The 20,117-nt window shown below is 40.8% G+C and overlaps 1 protein-coding gene across 1 annotated transcript in view; it reads right to left on the reverse strand.

Moving 5' to 3' along the window:
- Nucleotides 1–1,314: 1,314 nt before the first annotated feature.
- arhgap20b (Rho GTPase activating protein 20b) overlaps nt 1,315–20,117 on the reverse strand; it is a 72,153-nt gene continuing 53,350 nt past the window's right edge. The window contains exons 15-16 of the mRNA XM_079813742.1: nt 11,373–11,487; nt 1,315–6,177 (exon numbers count right to left, since the gene is read on the reverse strand). Coding sequence (XP_079669868.1) covers nt 4,328–6,177; nt 11,373–11,487 — 1,965 coding nt within the window. The 3' untranslated portion in view covers nt 1,315–4,327. The remainder of the gene's footprint in view (nt 6,178–11,372; nt 11,488–20,117) is intronic.

Below are 20,117 nucleotides of genomic sequence, written 5' to 3' on the forward strand. Positions count from 1 at the left end.
TAGGGTTTCTTCAGCTTCAGGTTTGTTTGTTTTATTTCGGTGTAGTACTTACTTATTAACCAGTAGAGTATTGGTAAACGTGGGGTTTGTTCAGACGTGGTGCTTGGTAGAATGCGACTCGCGTTGCGTCTCTGCCTGTCGGAGATTTTTTTTCTTTTTCTTTTTTTAACCGTCTGCTGGCTCTAACCAGTTTTTTGACTTCACGCAAAAAATAAAGGAAGTAGTGGTATAAAAACTATATTTGAAATTAATTAGCTACACACACCCACACACACACTCTCTCTCTCTCCCCCTCTCTCTGCCGGTCATCAGAGTTTTTTTTTTTTTTTTTACCGTCTGCTGGCTCTTTTGCCATTTTTTGACTTCACGCACTGACTTCACGAGTGTCTGACACTTTCTTGCTGTATTTCATAAAAAATAAAGGAATTAGTGGTATAAAACTAATATTACAAATTAATTAGCTACACACACACACGCATATACTCTCGCTCTCTCTCTTTAACCAGTGGCAGTAGCACCCACCTTTCCCCCACTGAGACCAATATTGCATCTGGGGATGGAAGTTATGTTTAGATGAAAACTCTTGTTCATTACATTTTTCTTCATAATTGCAACCGAATGTGTTGTATTCATTGTTGCAATACTTGTTCTGTATATAGTTTGTTTGTTATCGTGATCAAAACCATTGATCTGAAGGTCAATGCTGATGCTGTCATGTAAATAGTTTTCTAATCAGCAATAAATATAACAATTTCTGATCAACCCATATCAATTGCATGATTAAAAATAACATACCGGTTAAAGCCCCACCCATTTCAAGTCAACCTGACCACTTCTGGGTTAAATCCCACCCACTTCTGGGTTAGGCCCCGCCCAGTCCGAGTACAGATACAGATACAGATAATTCATATGGTTAACAGATACAGATACAGATAATGCTGTACTCGCTCATCCCTAGTAGCCAATAGAATGCAGTTGTATTGGCCTTAAAATTCGAGATATCATATATAAATGCCCCTGTATGAGTTTATGTCTCATATTTATATCATATGATAAAGCTGCAATATCACACGAGTGTTATTTTTGTCCCTAATAGCATGAGTGCAAATCTCATATTGAGTATATAAAACAGTTTAATATATAAGAAGTTAATATTGTTTTATTTCAGACACAATATAGTGTGTTTTTGCTCAGTTTTGCCAACGAAAATATTACCTGTAAAGCCAGAAAAGTGTTGTGCTTCTCTGAGCAACACAGTGTTTCCTGATTGAATTTTGTGTTTTGAGTGAATCAATCTGGTGACCCAATGATTCAAGTTACCTTTATTTATATCTGACTTTTTACAATACAGATTGTTTCAAAGCAGCTTTACAGTGATAACAGGAAAATAATGCACAAAGTTTGTTTTGGATGTACAGCCGCTCTGGAGAAAACAGAGATTTCAGCTCAATTCAATTCGATTCAATTACCCATTCATAAAGAAAGCCATTTGCTTCATTCCTGGAAGAATTAGCTGTTTAAACATTTCGAATGAATGAATGAATGACTCAATGACTTACTCATTAAGACATTTACCACCGCCTACTGGCAGTTTTAGTTTCTTATTTGGAGTATCATGTCATAAAAAAAATATTACTATATTAATTAAAAGCCCATTAAAGCTATAGTTTACCAAAAAAATAAAAAAAATAAAACTGTCATAATTTACTTTTCTCATTTAACACAATAATGATCTTTTGAGGGTAATTTCTTGGCCACATTTAAAGGGGTCATAAACTGAGAACATTTCCTTGACCTTTTGATATATAAGAGGTCATCATACTATTAGGTTATCCTTTAAGTTTCAGAGCTGAAAACTTCCTTGTTAGTCCAAAAACAGCTTTTATTGTAACCAAGCCCAGCGAACGACTCATTGTGGAATGTGCCTGTGACGTATCTATGAGGTGACTGCCTCTGCAGAAGAAAATCAACGCCTACTTCATCATTGCAACTTTGGCCCTGCCCACTGGCATGTTAGTGAGTTGACGAGTCAATTGATTACTGTCAATCAAACAGCGACTGAGTTCTGGACTCTCGCCAAAACTTATAATCAACAAACCTCTTATTTACATTGTGTTTGCACAGTTAGTTATGATGAAAGCATTCGTTAGTGTGCAGAAATCGAGTTGCAATGACAAGATCAGCTGCATTTATGCGCTCAACATCTGTGATCGGCTGCAATGCTCATCACTGCAATGCCACCATAGTTTCCAAGTCCGCGTATAACTCGCGACTTTGGGCTTCTTTTTTTTGGCAAGTCGCGTTAAAAAATCACGAGTCGCAGGTTGCGGTTTTTTGGGCTTATTTTAAAAAATGTGGTTGCTTGTTAGGAAAATAATAAGCAACTTCGTTTCTTTAAATTTATGGTCGCTGTTTTGTCCAATACATTGACTGACATTGTCTTCTCACAGCTTATAGCCATTCAGTGCAACGATACAAGTGCTGTAGTAATTCGTCCTCATACATCCCGCCTCCTTCTCCCCCCTCCTTGAAGAAAAATCGCATTCAAAGTGCAGGCATGTGACATTATAAATGCACGTAATGATAGTTAGTAGACGTAAATAGACGTATACATTTTTACAAACAATGCCACCAGCAGAGATGTACAGAGATGGAGAGGAAACAGGGAGAAGAGGCACCTAATTAATGTTTTTTTTTTTTTTTATATTTTTACAATGTATTTAAAATTACAGGCTATTATTTAAAAAAACAAGTATACTAATAATAACAGTAGATATGGTTAGAATTGATTCTATTATAAATATGTGGCTATATTGCAGCGCTCCTTGACTGTGTCCCAATGTGCATACTATCCATCCTAAATAGTATGTGACATTAGTAATTTTCAATACTATTTAGGGCAGATGGTAGGCTATATGCACATTGAGATGCAGGGCTTATCTTTTTCACGCTCGTCGCAGTGTGTGTGTGTTCACTACTCACTGCTCCTAATATGTGTGCACTAACTCCGACTATGGGTTACTATAATTGGCCTTCACGTAAATTTTTCTCTTTTTTCCATCTCCAAACCTATTCTGTTCACAGCTAATCAGAGGATATTGTGTGCCCTTTATTGCAATATGATGTTTTTTTGTACAATCACATCTGTTTTTGCTTTTCAAACTCCAAGAGGTTTCAGTTTAATATGTTGCAGGCTCATTTATTGATAAAAATAATTGATCATAAATGATATTGATGATAATAAATAATATAATAATATTGGGCTTGTTTTGGGCTTGTTTTTGAAAATGCGGTTGCTTATTTGTCTCGTGAGAGTTGGCAACACTGAATGCCACTATCTTATAATGCCATAGAACATATAAAGAACATAATGCTATAATCAACACTTTTCACGATTAGTTAACCTTGAGAGCTGTAATAGTAAAAACGTGCTAAAGGTTTTCGAGAGAGTTCCATATATTATACACATTCAGATGTTCGCCAATCACAACAGTCTCACAGCAGACACGCCCCTTCAAACAGAATGGTCAAATCAAAGGGCTAAAATTAGGGTAAGAAAAATGCCTTTTCTAAATGACAATTATAAGTGCACACCAAGCAACATTATAAAACAATACAATAATTCAGGTCATGACCCCTTTAATGTGCGTTTAATTTGCAATTAATCATTTTTTGTGTCATCCTTATGTGGTGCCAAACTTTAATGATTTTAGAACACAAAAGATTATATATTTTTTAAATTACTTTTGTCCACATACTGAAAGTCACTAGGGTTCAGTACTGTTTGGACCCCAACATTCCTAAAAATATCTTCTTTTTAGAGAAGGTTTGAAAACAACGAAACATTTATTTTCCTGAATTTTTCTTGAATCATTCCTACTATGCAGTACATTTTTGTCTCATTTTGGATCAAATATTAGACTCAACATTCATATTAGTTTACTTTTGGTTTAAGCTTTGGATTTTGGTTTCAGTTTGTGATGTGAATGTTAATGTATTTATAGTTCATTTGAAATACAAAATTTTGTATTGCCAGAGCAATATGAGTTTTCCAATCACTGCATCGCTCCCGTCTCTGTGTGCAGTCTCTGGAGAAGCCTTTGAAATGGCACACCCCGCAGTGCAATCCTTGTGGAAATGCATTTTCAATTGATGCCTTTAGACTCTACTCCATACACATAAATATACACATAGCAAATCCTCCCCGCTGACCCGCATAAAATATGCAGACTCTATAACTAACCTCGTTCTTACGAAAAAAACACATTGAGATAAAATGTTGCATACTCTTTATCTCCATGTAGTATTACATAACAGAAGGATTCAATTATGGATATGGCTTGTTCTGTGCCATCCCTCTGCTGCCAGGGAGCTTGATACAGATTGTGTGGCGAAAGGTTCCTGCGGATTTGCTAGCGGGTTTCGGATAGGCCACGCTCTGATTAGCATTGTTGTGAATAAGCTTTATACTTCGGTTAACATTATAACCACCCCTAATGCTCACAGCGGGGCTAGCGGGTTCAGTACAGCCAGGGCTGTGCAGGTCATCACCAGTGCTCAGGCTATGACTAATACATTTGACGCTCTGAATGGTATTTTCTGCTGGGTAACTGCTTACTCCGTTGCTAATATCAGTTGCGACAATGCTAACATTAGCTTCATCACACAAACCTGCTTTTGTCACACCAACATCATCAGGGGGAGTACAATGTGTCCTCACCTGGACTGACGTTTGCTGCGGTGGTGTAGAAAGTAACACTAGAGGAACATTATGACCGTAAAAAAGTGTCTGTGGGATATGTACCTGAACAGATTCTCGCACTTTTCCCTCCTTTTCTACACTGAATACTGGCTCAACTTTCTGCTCTGTTTCCATCAGCATGTTTGCGGTTTGATCTGCGACCTTAGAATGTTTTAGCATCACTCTTCCAGCAAAAGGAAAGACCGTAATTTTCATTCTGCTCACTTTCTGCCCACCTGAGGCATGCATGTTTAAGCAAGATTTTTTTTTACGCTCCATCTGGTGCTGACTTACAGAGTTTTCATCTTTTGTTCTGGATTGCATTTGTGTCATTGTGAGTGTGTGTGTGAGTGTTTGTGTCACCTGGGACTCCTGTATATCATTTCCAACCTGATTTGCCTGTGGGACTGTCCATACACTGCAGGGATTCCGTGACTTAGCTTGCGAATTCATGTCAGAATCTATCTGGCATGAGGCGGAGGATTGTGATGGATTCACACTAAACTCCACGCTGCACACAGTCGCGGATTGTCTTGTTGCACCTTTAACCTCGTGAATATCACTGAAGGACTCACAGCTTATGGCATCCTCACTCTTTGCTCTTTCTCCATCCTTCACTGCTTTCTCTCCATCAAAGTCGTGAAAAGATTCTTCAAGTTCACTCTCTTTCTCATTTTCGATCTCTTGATCTCTCTCTCTACAAATATCCTCTTCCTCTTCGTAAGTGAAAGTACTTGTCCACTGCTTTCTGGACATTTCTGGTGTAAGAGGGCGCAGTCTTGCAGCAGCTCCGAAAAGAAAAGGCCGGGAGTGTGTATCTCTTGGGCTGGGGATTGGATCGGCGGAGCTAAGGGACAACGTACTATCCAATGAGCTGAGGGAAGAAGTGGTTGTAGATGACAGACTTGACATGCTGGCTAATCTCTGTGCAGGATGACGGAAGCGTGTAGGGATTTGTGGCGACTTCCAAAAAGTATAACGTCGTCGTCTGGTACCCATTGCAGAACTGTGTGATTGTTGTTCCGGGCTCAGCCCCATAGAGCCTTGTGACTGCTCATTTCTGCTGTCTATTACAGCGGCATCATAGCTGGATTGGCGGATAACAGGAGGATGAGTTGGTGTTGGTGTTTGGGGTGTGGAAAAATACATGGAAGGCTCAGAGAGGCATCGGTCGCGTGATTGGCTTAGTTCCCCAATTCCCAGCATACTCACAGAGGCATTGGAACGTGATGAAATGGAATCCAGTGTTCCACAGCTGTAGGCGCCTTCTGCCGATGGCATATCAGTGTGAAAGGGCCGGGGTCTCCTTTTCTCTTTCAGGGACAGTGCAGCCAAAGGGAGGAAAAGGGGATGTACTTCAGGCAATAGTTGGGAAGAAACAGTGAAGTCTTGATCTGTGTCCTCTGAAGAGGAATGCTGAAGAAGATACGAAGCATCTAGAGAAAAGAAAGAATAGTAAGATATTTCAAGTTTATTCCAGCTTTGTCATTTTATATACATAATAAAAAGTAATGGATAAGACTACAGAGATATTAAATCATATTTCATTAGTTTAAACACAAATGCTTAAAAAATAAGCACAAATTCTCTTAAAGGGGTGGTAAACCACGATTTCACTATTCTAACTTTAGCTAACGTGTAATGTTGCTGCTTGAGCATAAACAACATCTGTAAAGTTACAACGTTCAAAGTTTAAAGCAAAGGGAGATATTTGCTTTTAAAGAAATCAGTTTCTAAGGACTACAGCAAACGGCCGCTAGGGACTACTACACATTCACCCAGGTTTTGCTGATATCACCAGGCCCAATATTTACATAAACCCCTCCTCCGAGAATATTAAATAAGGGGGGGTGAGGCCATTTTGTATCGCGGCGCTGTTGTGGTATAGTAGGCTGGAGTGTTGTTGCCGCGATGCCGAGGAAACGCTGTTATTTTCATCCGGATTGCAGGTCTGGGGAACTTGCTCTGTTCAGCCTTCATAGGGACGGGGGTGCGTTGCAGAGCGTTTAAAATAAAACATGTTATATGCACATGTGTTTGAGTCAGCGGGGAACAGGCGCGCGCAGGGCTCCCTGCAGAGGAGATCTAACATCTAAGCACATCTAACAGAGGAAAACATCCACCGTCTTCGCGATTTCAATGCCAGATTTGCACAACGTCAGCTGCGTGAAAAAAACACTGCCGGTGCGTGGATGCATGACGCGCGCGCTGCACATTTCACGGAGGACAACACAAACTTCCACAAACTTCGCGAGTTCAATACAAGATATGCACAACGGCATTTTCGCCACCACAAGGAAAGGACCTCTTGGCATTTCGCCATAGAGGGGAAGACCACCGCTGGTCTTCCCAACCCTGAGAGAAGGCCTCCCCGCACGGAGAGAGAAACCGGCAGACTTCTGGAGCGACTTTCCTAAACTTCAAAGAAGTTCTCCTGGGACCTGGGAAGCCGTAGTAATGCAAGTATTCTATTTCACAATCAAACTGCTTGTAAAAGGTTGTCTGAATTATTCCCATTCACGGGACTGTGAATTTCTTGAGGTCTCTTGTGAAATTGCTGTGAAGCTGCCTCTCTCTCTCTGTCTTTCTCTCTCTCTCTCTCTCTCTCTCTCTCTCTCTCTCTTGTTAATTCTCTCTTTTCATCATTCTTTTTCCCTTATTCGTTAAGTTTCATTTTTCCTTGTTTGTACCATATTGTTTGTTTTCTCCTACATATATATGCATATTTCCCCCGTGTGAATCGTAGCTTTGTAAACTGTAGTTGTTTAATTAAAACCCAATGATTGCATTGAAGTGAATCCGTATTGTTTTGCTCACAAATATCGAAGTCAATGAGACGTAAGATTTTAGCTACCCATTTAAGCTTGATTTTCTTGTATTACTACTTCAGTAATACAAATTGTACAAACATAAGAGATATTATTTGTCCTGATCAAGCAGATTAATGTTTCTTAAGGTTTGTAAAATTGATAATTGATGAAGACATCAATTTGGATAAAGGTTACTTTTAAATGATTAAAGGTTCCGTTATACGTTGATATTGTCTGTACAACAAGCAAATCATATTCATAGACTCATTAATATTTATACCATTTGAATTAATTATTCCCCGAAACTCATTGTTGTTACACTCTTGTGGGGCATTCCCAGTCTGCAGTGGTCAGTGTCTATCAGAAGGGGTTCAAGCGAAAGGGTCATGGGCAGCCAAGGCTCATTTATGCACATGGGGAGCGAAGGCTGGCCCCCGTGTGGTCCGATCAAACAGACGAGCTACTGTAGCTCAAATTGCTCAAGAAGTTAATGCTGGTTCTGATAGAATGGTGTCAGAATACACAGTACATCGCAGTTTGTTGTGTTTGTTCCCTGGTGGCTGCGGCCTCTCTCAGCAGGATAATGGGCCCTGCCACAAAACAAAAATGGTTCAGGAATGGTTTGAGGAGCTCAACAACGAGTTTGAGGTGTCAAACACCCTCAACTTCTTACGCTTTCCCATTTTTCCTGCTTCTAACACATCAATTTTGAGGACAAAATGTTCACTTGCTGCCTAATATATCCCACCCACTAACAGGTGCTGTGATGAAGAGATAATCAGTGTTATTCACTTCATCATAATGTTATGCCTGATCGGTGTACATGCAGTATATATATATATATATATATATATAAACTGTAAATTAATATAGACGAAATAATAAATAAATATAATTAAAACACACACACAGGTAATGCGCTATATAAATACCTCATTCATTCCTTCATTCATTCATACACATATACATAATGAATGCATTCAATTGAAAATAATTATTGTAAGGTTTGTACATCTGAAAAAAAATCCCCTTAATACAAAAGGAAACATATTCATAAAGCTTATAAAGTAATTTACAGTATATGCACAAAAAAACGGGGATATTTATGACAGTGATAACAAAACACAGTTTAAAGGGTTTCTGTGACATTATCCTGCATATTGCTAACACCTAGATGAAAACCTACTCCACAGGGAAAACATTCAGCTTTCATCAAGAGCAACAAAACCTGGAATGACTCTGAAAGAATATTAAAAGGTTCTGAGAGCCCCAAAGCACAAAGATGAAACCCACTGAAAAAAATCAGCTGAGATCAGAAAACCACAGGGTATGTTGTAGGTATATGTACATACAGTGATAAGCATGGATATTATCTGTATGCATACCCCACTGAAAAAAATACATTAGCTGAAATCTGCATCTTTGCAGTATATAGCAGAGCTCACTATAGGGTTATATCCCATAAGACAAAGAGAGTCTTGATCTACCATTTAATTCAAAATTAACAAGAAGCAATATACTGTAAACCGCAATCTCAAATATACTTCATGACATTTGATTGGTCCACCAAAATTAGGACACTTTCACACATAGGAATGTCAGATCTGGAGGATTCAGAGCTACTGTGATCAATCATACTTGTAATACTTCTCTGGCTATCACCAGACCAAGCTCAATTCAAGATTGAACATTGGTCTGGGGAGTCTGCTATATATTTTCCACTGCACAAGAGGCGTGATAAACGAACATAATTCAAATGACTCTGTATGCAATTGGATAGTCCTTCAACCAATCAGACCACAAGAGGCGTGATCAACGGGCAACGACCCATCCCTTCTCTAGCCGTCATTGTGTTAAATCCGCCAATAGCGCGCCAGGTGGATAAGCCAGTCTGTGATTGGTTCCTGCAAAAGTGTAACAGAAGCAGTAGAAATGAATGTCCAACTCAGTTTCCAGACTCAGTTGGAGGGCGAAATCAAATCGCCGGCAGATCAGGTTGGGTTTACCCAGTCTACAATCATACTTCACTGAGAATGTACAGCATCACTTCAGTGCAATCCAGGAATTTCAAAGTAATAATTCACCCAACACAAAAGAAGATGTGTTTTTTTTTTTTTTTTTTTTTTTTTTGGTATAAGCAAGGAAAGTCAGTGGAGTCAAATGTTGTTTTCGACCAATTTGATTATCATTGTATGGGCAAAAACATCAATACATTCTTCAAACAGCTTTATCCTGTGCACAGGGTTGTGGGTGGGCAAAAACACTTCAAAATAGGTTTTTCATTAATGGTTTGGAATGGTCTCAGGGTGAACTAGCCACTTAAAAATGTCAAAAGCATGCTCAACTATGCCAAACCTCTGAATATATGCCTGTAAATAATGCACTTCTCCATCATTTGATCATCATTTGATGAAGTACTGCTGCCATGATTAAAAGAAAATGTATATAAATAAATGTTTTATATTGAATTCCATTTAATGCATCATGAATTGCTCCAAGCAAACAGTACCAATTTTTTTGTGATTAGAAAGTAGATGAAAATGTTGGCAATAACAATACTCATGATGCAGAGCAGGTTAGTGCAGGTTTTTGCACTTAAATATAGCATGCAAAAAGGCACACCTGTTAAATGAATTTACCCCATAGTGCAAATTTTTCATGCTGTATTTGAGTGCAAACACCTGCTCTAACCTGCTCTGCATAATGGGCCTACATTATAAATCACACTACTTTTTAATCACAAAAAATAGAACTGTTTGCTTGGAGCAATTAATGTTATTTAGATACTATAAATAAGATAAAATAGATACTGTGTAGCAGGCTCTATGTTGGTGTTCTAAACAGTTTATTGACATTTCAATCCAGTCTGAGAGATCTTATCTATCTATAAATTAAACTTTTTTATGGACGTACAGAAAAAAAATCTAAGTAATTTAACATAAAAGCAAGCGCGTGCATGGTTTGGCAAGACAGAATGTGCGCAAAGTGCGCTCTCAATAATTCCTAAAAAGCTGACATCTCAGTTCAGTGTGATCTAACAAAGCTCTGTTATCAATGAAGCGGACTGCACAATGAATCTTTCATGATGTCTACACATTTTCATTGTCATAATCTCAGGATTTGCCAGCATGCAGAATTCAGCAATGAACAAAAACTCACTTTGAGCGGTGAGTGGATTCTATCTTAAAGGGATAGTTCACCCAAAAATGAAACTTCTGTAATCATTTACTCACCCTCAAGTTGTTCCAAACCTGTATGAGTTTCTTTGTTCTGCTGAACACAAAAGATGATATTTAGAAGAATTTTTGTAACCAAGCAGATAGAGCAACCATTGACTACCATAGTAGGGAAAAAATACTATACAGTCAATGGTTGCTCTATCTGCTTTGTTACAAACAGTCTTCAAAATATCTTCTTTTGTGTTCAGCAGAACAAAGAAACGGCAGATCAGGCTGGGTTTACCCAGTCTAGTCCCACGCCGCACTCTATTGCGTTGGGTCCTGTGAGTCCCTTGGTAGTCCCACAGGAGTGCAGGTCTATAATTACCACTTTGATGCTTCAAAAAGTTCATAAAGAGATCGTAAAACTAATCCAAATAAATTGAGTGGTTTAGTCCCAATTTTCTGAAGAGACACGATCACTTGATGAACATATTGAATAAGGATTTTATTTACATATAAACATTGATCAGCCAACGTAAACCGAACCTGCTTGACTTGTGAGAACAAACCTCATTGGTTCTTGTGGAACGAGAATGAACCTCGTAAAAACCTGCAAACAGCTTAAATGTGTGTGGGATAACTGTAAAATTGCACAATTACCAGTGTAATCATGAGTTTCCTGCTCTGAATTCATCTGCCTGGTGAACAGACTGTCCAGATCATCTCCAAATATGGCAGGCGTGTTTTCTATCAGGTACTGGATGAGCATGGCGACCTGAATGACAGATGAAAAACACAAAACATCATCAATATTGAAAACAGACATAGCTGGCCTGCAGACATAAACGTTGACTATGGCAGCACATATATATCAGAGACTGAAGCACTGTACAAACCAGCTCATGAAGTTTGTGTTGTACATTCATTAGAGCATGTAAGTGCGTCTGTAGTGGACACATTTGGTATGCTAGATGACTACCACCTTGTTTCTGTCCAAGTTCTAGAGTGTTTAGACAGCAGTTTAGAGTTTTCATAGCACAGACCGTACGCGACGCCAATGTGTATGCGCATCTGGCATATGATCCACACTTCATCTTTTACTCCTACTCATTTCAAATACACACCAGAAAGAAATGGAAAATTAAAATGCATGCAGAGGGAATGGAATGCTCTGAAGCATTTCCATTGGAAAAGCAGTATAATAGACACCGTAGGGTTCTGTAGCTGGCAGAAAATGAATAACTATCCACTGACTGACTCATGCTATTCTCTTGCTAAACCATTTGCTTGAGTTAGGAATGTGAAAGCATCATTGTATACATGGTGAACTATTCTAACCATTAGGTATTGACTCAATGTCTGCTCTCATTCAGCCACACACATTTGTCTGTGCACTAATAGGTATCCATAATTTTGATTGGACAAAAAGTGAGAATGCACTGAATAAATGAGCTGTTGTTCTTGAATGTTAAGAAACAAAATAATCAGCACTGTGTCACAGACATCCAACTGCTCATTTAAGCTCCATCCATGATTTGTCACCATGGAATCAAAACTGACTCATTCTTTTTATGGAATATTGCAGTGTCTATTCTAAAATGAATGTGTGCAGGATGTGCCCTCATAATCTTTAATCACAAACATTAAAGGGATAGTTCACCCAAAAACTCAATTTGTTCCAAACCTGTATGAATTTCACTGTTCTGCTGAACACAAAAGAATATGTTAAGAAGAATATGGGTAACCAAACAGTTGACTTCCATAGTATGGGGGAAAATACTATGAAAGTCAATGGGAGGGTGAGTAAATGATGACAGACTTTTCATCTTCGGGTGAAATATCCCTTTAACTCCCCCTCTCTTCTATGATGCTGTGTGCACCAGCATGAGAGTGGGACAATAATCCTTCCCTGATAGCAACCTGTCACTCACATCAGATCGCAGCAATACAGTTTGATGGAAATTTACTATACAATTGAAATTCGTAAATCTTAAAAACAGGCTTAAATAATGCCTCAGCATGAATGCCCAGAATTCAAAAAAGGCATAGCTTTTATACTTCTCCAACCCCTTGACGGGTAGTCAATATGGTATGGATTATGCAGAGGGTATGGATTCAGTAATGTGTATTTATACACCTTGCCTCATACGAGGAACTTTTTGGAGTCTGATTATTCGTCTCATATTTTTTGCCATTCATATGCCAGTAAATAAGTTGCTATGTAGACCAGTTTCTAATAATTGCCATCCAGGCAACACACTGCATTATGCTTTTCTTCCCAAAATGGAATTTAATTCACATGCCTTTTAAATTCCCAGCATGGTCCTCAAATTAATGGAAGAAAAGAATGGGGGTGCTCAATGTCTGTTTTTATAACTGCTGAAGTAATACACAGCCAACTGGATGTATCTTTTATGGTAAAAAAAATAAAAATAATAGATTCAAATAATAGATGGGTTTTAATTCAAATAATAGTCGGATACACCACACAACCAAACAACAGAGCAACATAATCAAGAACGGACAAAGAGTGCAGAGGAGTGAGTCAATATAAAGGGTGTGATAACGAAGACGACCAGGTGCAGGGAATCCAGGGAGAGCGGATGATGATGGAGTGCAATCAGGTGTGAGGCAGGGAGGATTCTGGGAAATGGAGTTCAGGGCAGGCGTGGATTGTGACACATATGTACACTTTTCCTAGAAAATAAAGGCATTTTACACACTCTGAGTGATGTTTTCCATCGAGATGATGTTTGATTAAAGGGTCACTTCAGTGATTTAGCATTAAGCTTTGTATCAGTAGAAACCCCGTAGTATATTCGAATTATGGTACTTTCCCCCCTCATATCCCCCTGAGACGAGAGAATTATGCATTTTATTTCTGGAAAAAAATCCTCCGATGACGCAAATATCGTAATTTTGCGTCATCTGAGGATTTTTTGTCCAGAGGCTAAAAACTACAGCCAGTAGAGGGAGCTGTTTCGCATGTTTTCAACCCGCCCACAGCAGGGGAGAGAACTCACTCTCAGAATGTAAATTCGCTCGGTCACTGCCGCTCGGCTCGGGCATTCATAACCGGAGCGGTGCAGAGCAAAGTGAGTGTTTCAACTTTTCAATGAATTCCTATGAAAGTTAAGCTTTCCATATGCGATCGGAAAACGCGCAAGACTGGACATCCGCTGAGAATGACTGTCGCGCTTATCTCAGCTCTGCCCAGATTTTTATTCAGCACAAGAGCGAAGTAAGATCTGACTCCTGCTGCGTTTGTGACGTGACCTTCGTTCGGCTCACTCACACACTTTATTGAAAATACATGTTCAGTTTTTAATTGTAGTGTTTATTCTGTAACTGAACGAAATTATTGTATTATTATAAAGATCAAAACGACGTTGGGGGCGGTGTAGAGAGTGGCCTCGTAGGGCAGCGAAGCAAGTGCATTCTGGGAGTTGTTTTTCATCCACATGAGACAAAAATACATTTTCTGTCTTTTCTCAGTCTAGAAGGCACCAAATTCAAAAATAATTTAAATACACAGTTTAAATACACATTCATCTTCCCAGCGCTGAAGTGCCCCTTTAACAGATTCTCGCATGAAAAATGCCTTGTTTTGGTGCCATATAGAACCTTATTTTTTAAAGTGTATACTTCTCCAACCCCTTGATGGGTAGTCAATGTGGTATGGATTATGCAGAGGGTATGGATTCAGTAATGTGTATTTATATACCTTGCCTCATACGTGGAACTTTTTGCAGTCAGATTATTCGTCTCATATTTTTTGCCTGTCATATGCCAGTAAATAAGTTGCTATGGAGACCAGTTTCTAATAATTGGCATCGTTAAGTAGCCAGGCAACACACTGCATTATGCTTTTCTTCCCAAAATGGAATTTAATTTGCATGCCCTTTAAATGCCCAGCATGGTTCTCAAATTAATGGAAGAAAAGAATTTTCATGACTATATTATTATATTATATTATTATACTATATTATTGAATTATATTACTCCTTCTGTTCATCTTTCTTTTCCTCTCCTTATCGTGTGGCTATAATGTCAATCATCTCAGCCATGATCAAAATGAGCTCTGTTTCCTACCAAAATCCCCACTCTATTTTCAATCTCTGAGTAAATCACAAAGATCACCTCAGGTCATTTCAAGGTTTCCTATACGTTAGGCTCTGATTGCGGGCCGCTGTGCTAGCATACCCTCCTGTTATTTGTTATTTGCAAGCCAAGATCAAACTCTACCAGTAGCTGCAATCAGCTGTTGAAATGTTTATCCTCTCTCTCAATGAAAAGCTTTTAGATCTAGATTTAAAACAAAAAAACATCTCCATTCCTGTCACCCAGCTGAATTTCTCTTTCAATAAATACCTCAGATCTAAGACCCTGTCCACACGAACACACATTTTTTCTTCTATGCGGTTTGGCCGTTCGTCCACACGCAAACGCAGTATCCGGACACTGAAACCAAACTTTTTTGAAAACTCATGCCAGGATGAAAATTTTTAGAAACTCCAGTTATAGTGTTGTCGTTTGGACAGTGAAACTGGAGATTATGGCTTGTTGCGTCAGAACCGGAACAGGCAATAACCTTTCTTCCAGGCTTCTGATTGGCTGACATGACTTTACGGTTAGGGTTATATTGTCACCTGTTGGTTTGGCATCCCCTTGACAGTGCTTCATAGCGTGTTTTGCTGCATTCGTTCACAGCCGCTCAGTGCACAAGCACTGCATGTGACGGTGAGGGGAAATTTTCTCACCGTCACATCCCTAACGAGTAAAAAGGCTAATACATTTTTATTCTATTTTTCTATTTTTCACAATGTCAAACCAACACAGCTTAACCCAAAATGCAAGCTCAGGCATGCGCTTCTTCCTTATAAACTCATGCAGTTGTACGCTCTAGACAGAGAATACTCTGTTGCAGGGAACACTAAGAAGCAAATATATTTATTAAGTATAATGAGGTTGGGTTCCTATTCAACTGTCCATCTTATTAAAAACTGCTAGGCTATAAAATTGTAAAAAAAAAAAATTGATGTTTTGTATTTCTTGAGTATTGTATTTCGCTAGATTTTATAGTGTAAACTTATGCAAGCGTGAATGAGAACCGTTTCGTGCCAGGTGTGCACGAAAAAAACAACAACAACCCATCGAACGAATATTTGAATATTCTGGTACAGCCCTAGTGTGGACTAGGCCTAAGACTTCAAAAAATAAAATATCCCTCAGCCTAACCAACCCCCTCCCTTAATCTACAACTCAAACTATGAGGGTGCTCAGTGTCTGCTCAATGTCAAAAAAAGATTAATATTTTGAAGCAACAAGTGTTTTTCTTTTTTTTAAATGTCAAAAATGTTTTAAAAGCTTTCATTATAAATACCAATTAATCAAAATCAAATAATTTCATAAAACGTAGCTGTAATGTAGCTCCATGGCGGCTATACATTCATATGTACACTTTTCCTGAAAATAAAGGCATTTTACACATTCTGAGTGATGTTTTCAATCGAGCTGATGTTTGATTATCAGATTCTCGCAATTTCAATAAGCACTAAAAACAAACAATGTACAGCAATGAGTGAGAGTTTGTCAACTGGCCCGAATTCACATTGGCCTGAAGTGACTCATCAACGCCTGTCATATGAATCAGAATATTGTCATATGAAGCAAAAAATATTAGTCAGGAGAATCTGGGCATGTTTTCAATTGTTAATGCTGCTGAATTTTATTGAATACGAAAATAACAAGGAATCTCCTTTGGCATGCAAAATCTCTGCTAATTTTCTGTTTCAGCACTTTTGGATTAGAAACCCAGTTCATAGTAAGACAAACTGTGGATTCATTCTTACAAGGAAGTTTATATTTACTTTTCCAAGCAATGCCATATGAATGTCTTATTTTGCATAGTACTCTAAACAAACCAAAGATTTATAAATCTCTTGGTGTGTTGCAACACATGTCGTGCCACCAGTATTCGTGCCAACAATATGGTGACATTGGTCCCTGGCGATTCAAGCTCTCAATGATTTCCCTGCCTGTGTTTATGTCAACATCCTGTTGATAATAGAGATCCCATTTTGCGGCTGTAAACTGAATAAGCAGAATAACTCATGACTAAATCAGCAGCCATCATATGCATCATTGGAAGGAATCATTTTCAGCTTTAGGCTAATAATAGTCAGATCATTATTAGAGTTTCTCTTGAGGTATGAACTGTGCACATACTAGTTTTGATCCCGAGTTGTTGACCCTGATTGTTGTACTCTTTAGCATCCTTACCAGAAGCTGCTTGTGCTTATTTAAAAGTCAGTGTAATAGCTCACAGATTTTTCTCCAGCATGACAACCTGTGGTGATAGTGGTTTTAAACTGTGTCTTCCCAAGAGCAATGAAAGTGAACTGTTTAACCGGCATGACAGCAGTGCTTAGCAAGCTGATTAAATACAAATTATTATCTACTGCCCAGGGACAAAAAATCCACTTCTTTGGTCGATTCTGACCTAGATTTGAGAACGTCTCGGTTACGTATGTAACCCTCGTTCCCTGAAAGAGGGAACGGAGACATACGTCGAATTGGGATCTGTTTTCAGAGACCAATCTACTTCGAGTGTTTAAAAACGAGCCAATGAAGATTGGCATGCAATTCACGCATTCCACGCACCGCCCCGCGGGTATAAATAAGGAAGTGGAATGCCGCATCATTGTTTTCTGCTGAGGAGCCAAACTAGTGACTCGGCCCCCTAGCGGAAGTGCAGCACCTGGCGACGGGATATACGTCTCCGTTCCCTCTTACAGGGAACGAGGGTTACATATGTAACCGAGACGTTCCCTTTCAGTCGGTCACGTTCGACGTATGTCGGAACTAACCGAATTGGGATCCCTACCAAAACGCGAGGATGCTGGCCCTTCCAGCGTCCTGCTTGAGCGCACTGGACCGTCTTAGATGGTACGGAAGTCAGGGCTCCAAGCAGGGAGGTCAGTCACTGCTGTTTCTGCAAGACCCACTCAGTGTGACTATTGGATAACGCTGGGAAAGCGTGCCCGTCTCGGAAGATGGTACGCTGTGGGGCCACGTCCTTCAGTGGAAGGATTGGTGGCGGAATACACATAAGGACTAACCTGGCAGGGTAGTGCAACATATGGCAGTCTCTGGAGTGGTTGCAACCTGGTTCCAGGGGGGAAAGAACACCGCTAGGGACGACAGAGCGGGCTCTGTCAAGGGAAAGACACGGGCTAGCCAAGTAGGGTAGCTGGTACCGTGGAAGAATACACATATGGGGTTGCCGTGAGGGAACCGCTACATATGGAACCCAGCCTACACGCATGTTTCACCAGCATGCAGGTGCAGGCCTGGCGTCAGACGGCTGCAAAGTCTGGCACGAATAAGTGACGTAGGACCTCGACAGGGTTAGCCGTTTCCGGGGAACACAACTGGAGACAATAGACGCACGTATCTGGCCCAGAGGGCGGGAGTGGCATTGCAAGCCGACACTTAGAACGGGCACTTAGCGTTCCTGGCCCCTGAGGGCGAGAATGCGAGAAGATACCGGCTCTACATGGAGGCTATAGAATCTAGCGAACGTGTTAGGTGTCGCCCAGCCCGCAGCTCTACAAATATCTGTCAGCGGGGCGCCTTGAGCCAGCGCCCAGGAGGAAGCAACACTCCTTTTTGAGTGTGCTCGCAGCCCGAACGGGCAAGGCACGTCTTGGGACTGGTAAGCCAAGACGATAACATCCACTATCCATTGGGCTAACCTCTGCTTGGAGACAGCCTTTCCCTTCTGCTGGCCTCCGTAACAGATGAAGAGTTGCTTTGAGGTCATAAAGCTTTGAGATAAGAGATCCTCTGCGTGGGACAGAGTTTGCTCTTCTCTCGGTTGACCCGAAGACCCAACAGGCTGAGGTGACTGAGCACCATGTCCCTGTGTTTGGACAACTGCTCCCAAGACTGAGCCAGTATGAGCCAGTCGTCGAGATAGAGAACACGGCGTTCGCATCCTCAACTAAGCGGAACAATGGCTGCCTCCGTGACTTATATACTGATAGGCCTTCCCCTCGAACGCAAAGCGTAGGAATGGTCTGTGTCGAGGGAGAATAGAGACATGAAAGTACACGTCCTTCAGGTCGATCGCTGTGAACCAATCTTGGGGACGGATGCATTCGAAAATGCGTTTCTGCATTAGCATCCGGAACGGGAGCTTGTGCAGGGCCCGATATAGGATACGCAGGTCCAAGATTGGCCGTAACCCACCACCTTTCTTGGGTACAATGAAGTAGGGGCTGTAGAACCCAACTTCATATCGGCTGGAGGAACCGGCTCGACCACGTCCTTCGCCAGTAGGACATCGATCCTGAGCATCGCTGCTTCGCACGGAGGTGAAGAGGATGCCCCTGTACTTGGGAGGCCGTTAGGCGAACTGAATCCCGTAGCTGAGTCTGATGGTACGGATGAGCCAGAGAGGCGGCCTGGGGAGAGCTACCAGCAGGCATGTGAGACTGTGAACGTGGCCTTTAAACTCGACGGCACATGGCGCGCTGAACGCTCAAGCCCTATGAAAAAGGCAAGACGAACAACGCACCGACGTGGTCATGTTCTCATGAGAGAACATGAACCACCCACAAACACAGTCTCAGCATGCTTGCGATGCGATAGAGGAGTGGGGGCCCACGGAGCTGTACCCGGCGGGGAAGCACCACTGTAATCCTCAGGTCACCAAGGCTTATTAGCCGAAGTAGCCCTTTTCTGGTGGAAGAAAAGAAACTAGATCGGGGAATAGGCAAAGGGACTCAACCCCGTTTGACGTTTCATAGTCTCGACCGCGCATCTAAAGCACCGAGTGACACGCTGGGTTGCCGTGACAACCCCCGCTGTCAGCCGGCGCTCGACGGCACACAGCGCGCTGAACGCTGAAGCCCTTACGAGAAAGGTGAGATGAACAACGCACCAACGTGATCACATTCTCCTGAGAGAACATGGATCACCCACAAACGCAATCTCACATGTTTATATGTGAGAGAGATCGTGGCCGTCAAATGAGGACAGGAAACAACCGCATCCAGAAACACACGGTTTGAATGACATCTTGAAAAAGATGCAGGGTCAAACCGTGTTGCTCTTTTAGAAAAGGAAAACTGCTCTTTTAGTGCTGAAGCACTCAGGCAGATGACCGCGGCTCACGCAGTTCAGATAGTGCAAGCCTGCGTGAGCACTCAGAAACGGAAACACCCAGCCAACCAACAGAACCAGCTCTTTTTCTCCTCTGAAGCAGCCACCCGCTGAAATGTGCCGTCACACCCACACTGGAACAGCAGTCCTTCACACGAGACTCGAATAACACTCTTCGTAGAAACAGCGAAATGATGCACTGTTCGGCTCCGAAGTAGAAAGCAATGATGCGGCATT

The sequence above is a fragment of the Gobio gobio genome (genome assembly GCF_949357685.1).
Source record: "Gobio gobio genome assembly, chromosome: 4".
NCBI classification, from domain to species: domain Eukaryota; kingdom Metazoa; phylum Chordata; class Actinopteri; order Cypriniformes; family Gobionidae; genus Gobio; species Gobio gobio.